Source organism: Lygodium microphyllum, chromosome 7 (genome assembly GCF_053477565.2).
Source record: "Lygodium microphyllum isolate KBCC chromosome 7, Lygodium_microphyllum_v1.1.10, whole genome shotgun sequence".
NCBI lineage: Eukaryota > Viridiplantae > Streptophyta > Polypodiopsida > Schizaeales > Lygodiaceae > Lygodium > Lygodium microphyllum.
In genome coordinates this window covers 107,434,804-107,448,408 of record NC_141141.1, presented here as the reverse complement: position 1 = coordinate 107,448,408, position 13,605 = coordinate 107,434,804, and the positions used below count along the sequence as shown (strand labels likewise).

The following is a 13,605-nucleotide window of genomic DNA, read 5'->3' as shown; positions in this document are numbered from 1 at the left end:
TTGAAACTGAGACTTCGAACAGTTCTATGAATTTTTGAGATTGTTTCATAAACGTGCTGTTTGTCCTCCATTTACTCATCACTAGGTTGTAATGGAGAATCATCCAAGTGAGGTGTTCATACATCCTTCCATCGATAAATGTTGGCAAATGGTGCAAGAGCGTATTAACATGACTATTCGATTACAGCGTCATCTGGGGAATGTTGCTTTATCTCTTTTGCGTCCATCCGAGGAGATTCAGGGAATTGAACTCTTTGGACTCACATCTCCAGATATCACAAAAGTAAGCCTGACTTCACTTAATTGAGACATAATTTTGAGGGCAAAAACAATTGACTAATCCAAAATGTTTGAATTTCAGTTTGAAACGTAAAAAGGGCAGGTTTGGAAATGTGGCATGCTTTTGACTCTAGAAATTCAAAAAGAATAGTTGTCTGATGTTTTTTCTATTATACTTTAGGATTATGAATTTCAGTTCAAGGATGATGAGTTTTAAGTGTGTTTAATGAAAATCAATTCAGTTCAAAACATCTGAAGGAAGTTGGGCCAAAACTTTTTTTATAGCCAGCTCCCTGTAAGCCTGTCTCATCCTGATATTATGGAAATTGTTGTGAAAGTTGGAGATGGCATTAGGCATGCTACTTGCCTTTTATTTACTTCTAGTACCCAACCTTTCATGCTGTTAGCTTTAGTGCACTGGCACAGGTTTTGTTTAGCTGGTTATAGGTATTTTGAAGTTTCTCTTATTTGTCAAAATTTAATCAACTGCTGAATTGGCTTTCGGGGATTTCTTAAGAATGTGTGTGTGAGAAATTAATCAAGATGATGTTAATCTGGATGAAGTTCTGAGCAGGAGTCTTAAGTGAAGTTAAGTGATGAATGACCTTCTTAAAGACTACATTGTCTGTGCTTCCACTGTATTTGTGACCACCATTGAGACCTTACCCTTATATCGCCTGACCCTTGAAATCTTCTTTTTTAGCCACAATGCTTCCTAAGCGGGTTAAGGCAGGAAAGGCTGAACAATAGCCACAGGATAGTTTGCATACTTGCAAACCTTCTGAGTTCTCCGACAAATTTGCAGATTTGTAAGCTTTATTTCAAAGCTGTAGCCTTTGCCTTTTTTGTGAACTTGAAGATTTGAATGTGTAAGTCCTAAGGATCTGTTACTAGATACACTATGGAGAAGCACAAAGAGCTTGAAGCATCTGCACCAACAGGCCAGGTGTAGGGAGAAGAAGCATCACGCCAAAGTCGCATGAGTTGTTGACAAAGCATGCCACATAACTGTTTCATCATGAGCATAAGCATGCTCAATCGTTCCCCCATGTACACATGTAAGGAGCATAAAGCGTGAGAAATCAGAATCAGCCATGGAGGAGGGAAATGAGACAATGACAATGAGTGAGCTGAAGCAAGAGTAATGAGTATACTTGCTGAACTGAAAGATCGAGTGAAAGTACAACTCTAGTTTAGGTCATAGGTTGATCTAACCAGCCTTCCACCAACTAACTAGAGTTAGGTTTATCTATTCTAGAGCCTAGTGTCGCACTATTTGAAGTTCCTTAGACACTAGGTGTACACACCCTACATTGACACTTTAATAAGTGTCCACACCACATGAAATACATTGGGCATTGCCCAGAATTGCCAAATTCTAATACCCCCCTGTACTGTGCTAGTGCCAATGTCATGAAGTACAAGGATGATCAAACACCAAAGGGTAATAAGTTTAAGGACTTTTGAAAAGCCTCAAACTTCTCACGTGGTAATGCTTTGTTGAAAATGTTCACAACATTTTTCTGTGTGGGTACATACATCAAGCTGATCTCTCTTGCATAGCATCTCTCTTTGACATAATGGTAATGCACCTCTGTGTTTCGTGTGAGCATGAAACATAAGATTGTGTGCCATTGCAATAGCACTTTGATTGTTAAAAAGAATGGATGTAGGACCCTTGGACCCTCCAATGGTAAACGTAGATCAAACATAGGATTGCATGCCATGGCAATAGCACTTTGATTCTCAGAAAGAATGGGTGTAGGACCTTTGGACCCTCCAATGGTAAATGTAGATCAACCAACAATCTGCAGAACCATACATATTCCATTGTTGCTATGAAGGCTTCCTTGTACTAAGCCTCATAAGATGAGGTAGCCACTAGGGTGTTTCTTGCTTAGCCATAAAATGCATGAATGGCCCAGAAAGAAACAGTGTCCACTAGTAGATTGCCTAGTGTTTGTATCACCAGCCCAATCTGAAGCATTGTAAGCCTATAAGTGCAAGTGTCTCCCCTTGGGAAATAATAAAGCATGTCACTAAGTACCTTGCAAATATCTGAAGATCTGCTTAATAGCATGGGTTGTGCATATATCTGTTCACTTGAGATAGCAAAGGTAAGTAAGGCAACCAATAGTGTGGTTGTAAATTGCAACATCATGAATCTCTTCACCATCATGCATAGACATGTTTAAGCCTAGCTCCATAGGAGTGCACATAGGTTTGAAATCTTGCACATTGAACCTATGTAACAGCTTATCCACATACTGTGGTTGTGACATGATGATACCATGTTGATTTTGGGTGAAGTGAATCCCCAAATAATAGTGTAGACAACCTGTATCTGACATAGCAAATGCATGTTTTAATTTAGCCTCAAAATCTGCTATATTTTCCTCTATAGGTCTAGTGAGCAACTTGTCATCTACATAAAGAATGATAATCAGCAAGTCCCTCCCTTCATTCTTAATGTATAGACTGGGAGCAATTGCACCATTTTTGAACCCTTTGTTGGCCAAATTAGTATCAATTTTTGAGTAACATGCACAAGGAGCGTGTTCGAGACCATAAAGAGTACGCAGCTTGCGTACCATGTGCTCTTTCCCTTTAATCACAAACCTTGGAGGTTGTGACACATGAATATCCTCATTCAGCCATAGAAAAGTGCTTTGTACTTGTCAATTGTACATCAACTTTGCGTTTGACTTTAAAAACCCATTTTGTGCCAATGGCCTTCGTGCTAGGTGGTAAATCCGCAAGATCCCATTCAGAGTTAGTGGCAGTGGAGTCTAACTCATCTTGCATGCCCTATATGATACATCCAATGTAGATCTTGTTGAGCTTCATCCAAGAAAGTAGGTTCATTATCATCCAATTTTGAGCTCATAAACACATGCTCATTACAATCATCTACTTCCATAATATTAGCCAAATGAGCCCCTCTGCATCATGTGCTCTATGTTTGGCAGCCCTTCTAGTGTGCTGAGGTAAAGGCGCATCCATTTTACTCTATTGGAGAGTTTGTAACAGCCATCTTGGGACTGTTTTGGCTACATCTACAGCAGCCCTTTCATTCGGTATTGCTTCTTCCACTGTATGTGGCAAACCATCATCAATACCCTGCTGTTCAGGAGCATATGGTGCAGCAACAGCTTGCTGTAATAAGTTTGTCACGCATTTACAGTAGGCACGGACTTCTAAGAAAGAGGCAACAGGCCCTCAAAGACATCACCAATGTCATGGGTGGCTGGCATTTGAAACCGGTCATGTGAAAATGTAGCATTTTCAACAACTATGACATTCCTATTGACAAAATTTTTCTTCGTGTGTGGGTCATACAAGCAATAGCCCTTGCTCTTTGAATGATAGCCAATAAATATGCATTTTACGGCCTTGTCATCAAGCTTCCCACCAAGCTCTTTCGGAATATGTGCATAGGCTATACAACCAAACACTCAAAAGTAATCAACTTTGGGTTTCTTGCCATGTCAAGCTTTGAAAGGTGTCGTCTTCAATGCCTTAGTGGATGCATGATTTAACACGTGATTAGCACACTGAAGGCCTTTTAGCCAAAATTTATGAGGTAGCCCCTTGCTTTTCAACATGCAACGAGTCATTTCCATGAGAGTGCGATTCTTCCTTTTAAGGACTCCATTTTGCTGAGGGGTCATTCTAATAGTGGCTTGATGCCTAATGCCATGATCAAGCAAACATGTCTCAAAAGCACGAGACATGTACTCCTCCCCCTCTATCCGTGCGAAGTGTTTGCACTTTTAAGCCAATTTCAGCCTTGAGCTTTGCTAGAAGATGTTTAAAATGCATGAGGACGCGGAGTCTCCACTAGAGGCAATGCATCTACCATATGACATCTCTGAAGGGTCAACAAAAATCCCAAAACTCATATGTCTATAGCGGGCAGGCCATAGCTCCGCATTTTGCATAACTGGCGAAAGAGTGGTGGTTGCAGAGCATCATGAGACTGTCTGTCATATGTATCTAACAAGTATAAACCCTTATATAGGGTGCTAGCTTGAGTGCATAATCCATCTCTCTGTCTTTGATAATGCATTTGTCATCTTCAAAGATGACCTAAAAGCCATGCTTATTGAAAGCAGAGATGGACAACAAGTTCTCTGTAATGCCAGGTACAAACAAGACATTTAGAAGCTTGAAATTAGAACCATTTGTAGCAATAATAGTGAGTGTCCCAATGCCACATGCATCATGATTCATAATTGCTACTTTTTGCATATGTAACATGCTTTCTAGTAAGGTTTGAATGCAAAGAGGTAAATAAACACTTCTTGAAAGTGGTGTGCTTTGGTGTTCCAGTGTCAAAATACCATGTTTGCTGCATTTCAGTAGCATTAAATGCTGAATCAGCCATAAAAGAATCATAATCACATGTGAGAAATGCATAATCCTCCTTCATAAAGTTAGCTGAAGCATCACATCCACAGATTTGCTAGTTGATGTCTCTTGGATGGCCAAACCAAAGTCCTTTTTCTTCTCTTTGGCCAATCTCTTTTTGCATTCATCAATATAGTGATTGGCCATCTTACAATAATGGGATTTCCCCTTCTTTTTAGACTTTTTTGAGTCTTGGACAGCCTTATTTGATGGCTGTCCAGTATCACCCTTTTGCTGATTTTTTGCATTTTGTCTAACTTTACCTTTGCCTTTGAACTCGGAAAGCATAGCCACATCACTTGAATGCAATGTGACATTCTTCTAAGTTTACTCCTCTTGCAATAAAAGGCCTTCCAACTCCACAAATGTAAGGGATTGCTAAACCCCCCCCTCAAAGATAACATCAAAGAGATGTGAAAACCAAGATACGACTTTGGAAGAGAGTATAGTGTGATATTCACAACTTCAACATCTTGAATAACCTCATTAACATTGAGCATTTGCTCACATGCTGCTAATGCAAATCTTGTATGTGAGTACGGTGATCTGTCATGCTATCACCCTCATTCATGTTCACATTGGCCAACTTTCTGCGGAGATAGGATTTCTTGGCCTCATTGTGGGCTGCAAATGTATGCTCAAGTATGTCCCATACTGATTTTGAGATCTTACAAGACTGAATGTGCAAAATAATTGCCCTTTTTACTAACAAGGCAATCAAAGAAAAGGCTTGTGCATCCTTCAAATCCCATTTCCTCTGATTCTCCGTAGGAGGGGGAAGACGGGCAATAGTGGCAGCAGCACCAATAACTTGTTCTGGAGCATTGTGCTGAGGTGTTTGATGTGCTAGACCTCCTAGTCGCTGCAAGTCACATGTAACATAGTTCCGCAAGTCCTTCGGAACAAGAAGGTTGCAGACCATAAAACTCTACAACGGGTAGTTTTAGCCATCAAGTTTATCCTCTTGAGTGAGGACACCAAGAATGCTGCTCTGATCAATATCCCCTTGATATGCCATGCTGTCAGTAATGGACAAGAATCTGCAGCCAAATACTTCGTTTTTGAAGTATAGAGTGTACTAAAAAATCCCGAGGGGATTAAGAAACAAGTACCAAATTGTCACACATATGCCAAAGTGTGCACAATGTCACCCAAATCAGCCCTGAGCCAAGAAATAATAGCAATGCACTGCTTTACATTGTTGTACCACACCTACCTCAAAATGTGTCTCCACAAAAGTACAAATTACAGCAACTTAATGCCAATTGTCACCAAAATTTAATGAATTTTCACAGAAATTTTTGCTTACTTTGATTGTAACAGCAATAATACATTGTTGTACCGCTTGTTTCTTGCCTTGGAGTACATGCAGGGCAAAAGCCCTAAATTTCTTCTTGAAATTATAAAGAAATTTATACTTATAGCTCAATTTTTTGTAGAATGTCACCTTGGGATGTGCACCAACACCGATTGAGGTGGCGGCAACACACATTGCAGGTGGTGCCACGACAAGGAGTTGTGTAGGTGTTGATTGGGAGCAAGTAGCTTGTAGAGGAGGTTTAGGCAGCAACGTCGGTAGGCAAGGAGCAGAGGCAGCGTGCAAAGGAGATGCAGGCGGCGGCAAGTGGTGGGGAGTAGAGGCGGCATGCAAAGGAGGCATAGGCCACCGGAGAGCAAGCGGGCACTTGTAGGACCAAAGGGATGCGGCAAGACAAAAGGAGGTGCAGAGGTAGATGCTGGATCAGCAGCAATGGCATTGGTAGAATAGGTGGCAGGGGAGGAACATACGTTGGGTGGTGCACTGCCAGGCAGTGGGTGGCACAAGTGCTGCTAGCACTTATAGCAAGCACAGTGTGTAGAACCACGGGCAAACATGGTGCAAATGGTTGTGCCAGCAGCAAGGCCGGAGCACTTGTGGCTGGGCGACGCCTTTAGTAGGCAGATTAAGCTGTTGTGGCAATGTCGTTGGCATGCCGAGTTGACCGGTGGCTTCAGAAGCTCAGCTGAGTTGAGCAGCTCACAATTCCTTCTTTTTTCTCGCACGAACCAAGGCTGATGGCAGCAGGACCTTGAGTGGAGTGGCACCAGTGGCATGGCTGTTCAGAACCCGTGCGAGGGTTGTACCAAATGTGAGAAATCAAATAAACTATGGACGAGAGAGAAACGAGACAATGAGAGTGAGCGAGCTGAAGCAAGAGTAATGAGTGTACTTGCTGAATTGAAAGATTGTGTAAAATTATAATTGGAGTTTAGGTCATAGGTTGACCTAACTAGCCTTCCACCAAGTAACTAGAGTTAGGTTTATTTACTCTAGAGCCTAGTGTCACTACTTTAAGTTCCTAAGGCACTACGTGTACACACCATACATTGACACTTTAATAAGTGTGCACACCACATGAAATACATTGGGCATTGCTTAGGATTGCCAAATTTTAACATAAAGTACAAGTCCAAGATTTCTTATAAGCCCTCTTTTGAGTAGAGGCCCAAAAAACAACTAGGTGTAGATGAGTGAATCATGATTGCTATTGGGTTCATAATCCCAACAAGTAGAGACATTGTAAGAGAAGCCAACAAGGAAAGGCCTCCCATTGTGATGGTATCAATATGCCTTCATTACACCTCTACACATGCCCTCTTTGGTGGAAATCTTGTAGAGGTAGAATGTTAGAGACTAGAAGATCTGACATGGCTCTCCCAAGGCCATGTGGTTGGTCACCACAGAACAAAGAAAGATGCCCAATGGGAACTTTGACATGCCTATGGTTGCCATACTCTCCCATGCACCTCTTTGAATGAGAAATGATAAGAGAGACATCACTCCTTGAAACAAGCACCTCAGTTGTTGTACGGTTAAGGATAATAATGACAATGGATGAAAAAGCTTGTGATTGTCCTTGACACAAGTGGGACCACACAAGCCATTGCCTCAACAACTCGATGATGCCTATCTCATTCACTGCTGAAGAAATGTTTGTCATGATTGAGGTTGCATAGAATTCTCCATGAGCTAATGAGAGCAGAAGGCTAGGACAACTCTTGAAAACCTACATTTGTAGAAGGTGAAGCAGATCAAACAAGCTTCCATAGACCAAGGCTAAGCACCATGGCATTCAACTAGAACTCCACGAGAGATGTTAGAAGCTACATAAATAATCCCTAAGTAATGTAACTATATGATGATGATGAAGCAAACGGCCAACATGTTAGGCAATATCTAAAGCTACACCCAAGAGAACACTAAAAAAGTGAATGACAGCACAATACCACAAGTAACACACTCCATGGTTGAACCATAGAAGTAGCATGTATAGTTGAGAATGGAGTAGCAACACAACCAACAATGGCAAGATATGGCCCTTGCACAAGTACTCAACCAAGTACACTCAAGTTAGTGTAACAATAGCAAAATTGAAAACTTAACACTCGAAGGATTATGCAAACTTTAGAAGTTTGATACCTTGTCAGTATGACAATGTGCGGAAGTGGAACACAAGATTGAAGAGCATAGAGATGAAATATAAAACATGTGCAATCATAAATAACAAATAAGAGGTGATAGAACTAAGTCCATTATTGTGCAACCATATCACCCTAGGGAGGAGGAAGTAAGAATGACTAATAGAGTATGGGACCATAAATATTTGGATGCATAAGAGCTAACAGTTTACCCATGCTTGTACAATTAGACTTTTATGCACGTTACAAGTTTGCAGACACCGATTCCAAAGAGATACATGTGGAAGATCGGTCATGGCCAACATATAAAAAATAGATCCAGATACAAGCAAGGGATACATGTTGCTAACCTTGGCACTTCTAGCAAAAATAAAGTTGCTACATGTAATCTTTCATACAATATCACCGAAAGATATATAATACCTATCATTATCTAAATTTCCAGCTAAGATAAGGCTTTTAGTCAAAGTCAGGATATTATGTGCATCATGCAAAACAATTGAAGTACCAATGCTAACAAACTATAGTCTCATGTCACCTATGCCAATAATATCACATACATGATCATCACCCAATCTAACAAATCCTATAATAGTGTAGTAGGGATATGCAAGGTCACATGAAAGGAGGCCCTTGAATCAAGAAGCCAACACCGAGAGTAAGGGGACTGAATATCAATCAATCAATTGAGTAGCATTGAGTGAAGAAGCAACAATATGTAATTATCTTTTAATTGTACTCCAATACATTTATCTCTTCAATCTTAAAGTGGACTTAAGAATAATATAATCATAAAAAGATTTGACATTATCCTACACTTTCCCTTTGTCTTTTTCATGCCTATCACCATGCATTTTATGGCATCATGGGCTTATATGACCTTGCTATTCATAATAATGACAAGTAAGAGAGGACTTATGACCACACAATTTATTATATGACTACCCATGCTTAGACTTGTCCCTATTGGGCAGTGAGTCTTTACAATGGTGATCATTATTCCCTTTACTATCATGTTTGCCTCAAGCCTCAACAAGCAAGGATCTCATGCCCAAGAGCATTCGCAATGGAACACAGAAATTAACGTGATTCCACAAATGGGGAGGGCACACATATACAGGCACAAGTTAAGGATAAATGCTCCATGAGAGAAACCTAACTTGCCCCAAAAGAGTGGCTGCCTGGTCCTCCTAAGGTGGATACACATGAGGTGCAATAATGATCTCTAGCAAATTGTTGTAGGAGGATCTTGATTCCCTTGTAGGGGTGATTGGACGGTTTCAACGGCATACTTCTAGGGTCCTCCTATTTCTCTCTCTTTCTTGCCTTTTGCTCGAGACACTAGATGGTTGATATGAATGTAGGCCTTGTGATGGGAGCTGGGCTCAATATGGTGCTGATCCAAGGGTTGGAGGCTGTCATGTCATGTGTATAGGTTGGATATATGTGGGCATTTCATTGGAATAAGAGCAATAGATTACTCTCTACTATGTGCCATGGCAACATGCACAAAACCACTTGGAAGCTCATGGGATTGTGATGATCCAAGCTCAACATCATCTCAACTTTGATTGGTGGTTAGAGTCCTTGGGATGTGTCTCCAGTGGATGTCACTCTTTGATTACTCTCATTGCTTTGCTTTTGAGCATTTTGCACGCACTTACATTCATTTACAGCATTGATTCATTCACTTCAGAGTTCTCTTTCTTCTTTGCTTGTGTGCTGTGTTTTTGTGTTAATTGTATTCTTATCAAAGTTCTTGTGTTCTAGTCGTGTTCGTACGTTCTATGTTTTCTCAGTGCAAATCCTAGCATTACTTCAAAGGTTAGGGCAAAGCACTAAGATTGATGCATGAACAGGGCTGAGGCTTTGTACAACAAACTAGATCGGTTTGGAGCTTTTGCATGAATTACATGTGTGCTGTTGCAGTGTGGGATCAAGTTGCGCACCTCCAAGTGCCCCATTGAAGGCATGCGGATTTCCTTTCTCTTGTATCTCTTGGCCGCGAAATATCACCAAAAACCATCTTTAAAAAAAAATATTAACAAAAAAATTCGGACTATGCTTTAAAAATCCAGCACTGACTGTTGAGGGGGTGAGTGTATGCACAGGAGACAGTGGGTACATTGTGCTGGCTGAGGACTGTAGACACGGCAGACATCTAGTTTGCACATATCATCAACAGTTCATCTGCTTTAACAGTTTCTTGCATTGAGAGACATCTGGTAGCCATCAACATTGTTGTTACTGTGTTGCGACAGCTCTTTAGTGAATGTTAAACAGGTAAAGCAGCTCACTCACAGCTGTAGTCAAATGTTTGGTTCAATTTTCAAACACTGCAAATCAGAGCCAAATCACACATTTTTTGTGATTACAGACTCTAGAATTGTGGAATTTGTGCCCATTCAAAATGTGTGCAACTTGCAAGATGCCTAAATATAAGTGGGTTTTCAGGCATTTTTTGATAACAGCAGCAGTGTGATCTACTCTATATATAATAACAAGGAGAAAATATTTGACTCCTTTTTTCACATGCACTTGTCATCACTATAAAATGTGCACATAGAAACATACAAGCATGCACAAATGTACATGCCACACAGCCCCACACCAGCAGCAAATTTCCATCTTTAAAAGATGACCTGGCCTATTACTCCTAGATTACAGCTGCATTCAGTAGATTAGATATCCACTGGTTTTGGTATTGAATCTGTTAGTTGGCGCTTTTGATTGTTAAGAGAATTTTATGTCATGAGAAGTCTACTGACCTTTCTTATTCCTGTAAACCATGGCATAAATTATAAAGCCTAGGTTGCATATGTATTGTTTATGCTGCCAATTGAAATTCCTGTTGATACTGCTTAATTTACATTTTTTCTGCAGTCAGCCTCATCATTTGTCTAAATTTCTTTCTTGAAACTTGTAACTTCAGGCCGTAGAGTCGCTTGACTGGAAATATGAGTGTCTAGAGTATTGGGTAGGGAGGATGACAGCTGTTGAATTGCTAAAGAATCAGCATCAGGCGCAGTTGATACAGGCAAGGACTAATTACAGTGAAAGAGCCAACAACTTTCAAGAATCATGTAAGCTTCCTTTGAAGTTTCTTTTCCTCCTCTTCTTTATAAACTCTTCACGCATGTTTTTAGCATGTGTTTACTGAATTTGGAATGCTTAATTACATATGTATAAGTTTGTGTACTTATAACCATCAAAGTGTATCTTTGTGTAATTAGCAAGGGGTCATTGCCATCAAAGCTGAATCAGCATTAAATTGACATTGCAGTTTTGGTGATTCCTTATGCAAACCAGAAGATACTGGAAACAGCAACACTGGGTTTTGATTCATTGGACACAAGATAAAAGTTTCTGAGAGGATTAGGCATGCATTCTTCAAATGCGATTGTGCTAAACCAACCATCGAATCTTTTGGATCAGTGAATCTTGGTAGCATCTTTTAAACTGAGAAGTGGCATGACTACAAGATACTGATCCAGCTTGCATTTTCAATGGTTTCTTGTACTGTCAGTAAAGGGTGGACTTGAGTTGCTTGGTGATGATATCCTGCATTAAGAAGAATGGCATAGGCGTAAGCCTTGCACCCTGCTGCAAATGTTGTAAAGAAAGTCTCTTCTTCATTATGGCAAAGCTGCCTCAAGATTTCATGCCGCTTCCAAACACCAGATGTGAATCCTTATGCTTCTGGTCCAAACAAAAGTTGCTTGGCACCATATTTTTTGCAATGGCACACATGTTGACTCCTGCCTTACTGCGAAGTCCACAAGTGCTATGGGTTTTGGTTACTTGGTCAGTCAAAACTTGGTTTCCTTCTGTAAAGCATGCTGGTGATATACTTTTGTAATTCTATTTTTTTGTCAGAAATGCACTGCATTTTCTGCGGGCTAACACAGTAGCTGGGACAGTACTCACTTGCATAAGAGTTGGTCAATAACTCGTGTAAGTTTCTGTCCTGTTTGACCAATTGTATTTATTCTTTCATTTTTTAAACAGCAGCCATAAATTTAAGACAAGCTTTGGTTCCCCTCATTGCTGAATGACTTCTAAGTGTGGGACTATTTTTTAAAAGCAGATGATGCTATTGATATCAAGTTGGACCATTTTGAAAAGTCGTTAAAAAAAGAATTTCTTTAATGTGTCATGAAATAAGTGCGCCTTGTTTTCCAAAGCAGATAAGCTTGTTGCCTGTCCAGCTACAATGATGTTCTATAGGAGAGCATGGTAGCACAGAAAAGGATTTATTTATGTCTTATAGTTTTTGTTGGCAATAAAAGATGTACAGTGTAGGTTTGTGAGACAGTAATCAGATAATGCATGTACGTACATGTGTTCAGTAAGCAGTAATGGATTAGAGGCTATCTAGCACCTTGGAAGATTCAATACAATGGCTTGGAAAAGGGGGGGGGGGGGGGGGGGGGTAATATGCCACTGTGATGACGACGACCCCCCCCATTTTACTCCGTCAGCGAATTAATAACATAATTTTTTTTTAAAATTACGACTCCCCCTCCCCCCCCCCCGTCAATGCCGCTGGTTGGCGGCGGGAGGAGTTGAGCTCGATGAAAGCAAGGGAGGGGAAGAGGTAGTGAAGGAGAGGAAGAAAGAGAGAGAGGAAGGAGGCCAAGGACAACTCCTCTCGTGGGCAAAGGCTTGAGTACCTTTTCCCCCCATCGCGATCCCCGTAACCTCTCCATCGATTGCCTCAAGTTGACAAGGAGATCGTGAAAGGCAAGACAAGGCGTAGGTAACTTCGGCACCAAGGAGTCCGAAGGAAGTGAAGGCCGCCTCCAACTCCACAATGGCCCCAAAGCGTAAGCTCTCCTAGGAAACTCGAAAAGCCGCGACTACGAGAGAAGAGTCGGGCAAAGACGCCACCATCAACATGAACCAGTTATTAGACGTGAATGCTAACTTGACACTCCAAAACCAAGTTTTCCTCTCGTGTTTAGAAATTGAAAATTGAATATTTAAGCATGGGCGTCATTACATACCTCGCATCGAGTAACTTGCATATTTTGAAAAGTAGTTGAAAAAGGTTTAATAATAATGAGTTGTCAGGAATTAGATTAAGTATCTACGGTTATAGCGGAAACAAGTCAAGTATCAAGATCAAAATTTTGTAGATGCATCATGGATTGTCGGAGAATATAAATATTCCGTCTGGGTCAATTGTACTCCATAGACCATTGTTAATTCCAACACGAAGAAAGCAAAAGAAAATAAAAAAGACACAGGGCAAAGGCGGAAAAAAGGTAGCCCGACTGAAGAAAGAAGAGGAGAAAAGGCCAAAAGCGCAAGGGTAACCTTAAAAGTCCAAGGCAAATGCAAAAGGGGAAAGGTGCATTTTGAAATACAAAGGTGCACCCTGAAATCTTGTAAAAGAGTACCAAGCTCTCTCTTGTGCAAATTGTAAAGATAGACGGGCGGTGGAGAAGAAGCAAG

General features: G+C 40.7%; 1 protein-coding gene across 1 annotated transcript in view; it reads left to right on the top strand.

The window, feature by feature from the left end:
- The window catches only part of LOC148033804 (lysine-specific demethylase JMJ18-like), a 40,148-nt gene extending 27,962 nt beyond the window's left edge, over nt 1–12,186 (top strand). The window contains exons 11-13 of the mRNA XM_087681804.1: nt 86–283; nt 11,081–11,231; nt 11,432–12,186. Of these exons, the coding sequence (XP_087537930.1) occupies nt 86–283; nt 11,081–11,231; nt 11,432–11,508 (426 nt within the window). The 3' untranslated portion in view covers nt 11,509–12,186. The remainder of the gene's footprint in view (nt 1–85; nt 284–11,080; nt 11,232–11,431) is intronic.
- Nucleotides 12,187–13,605: the final 1,419 nt, after the last annotated feature.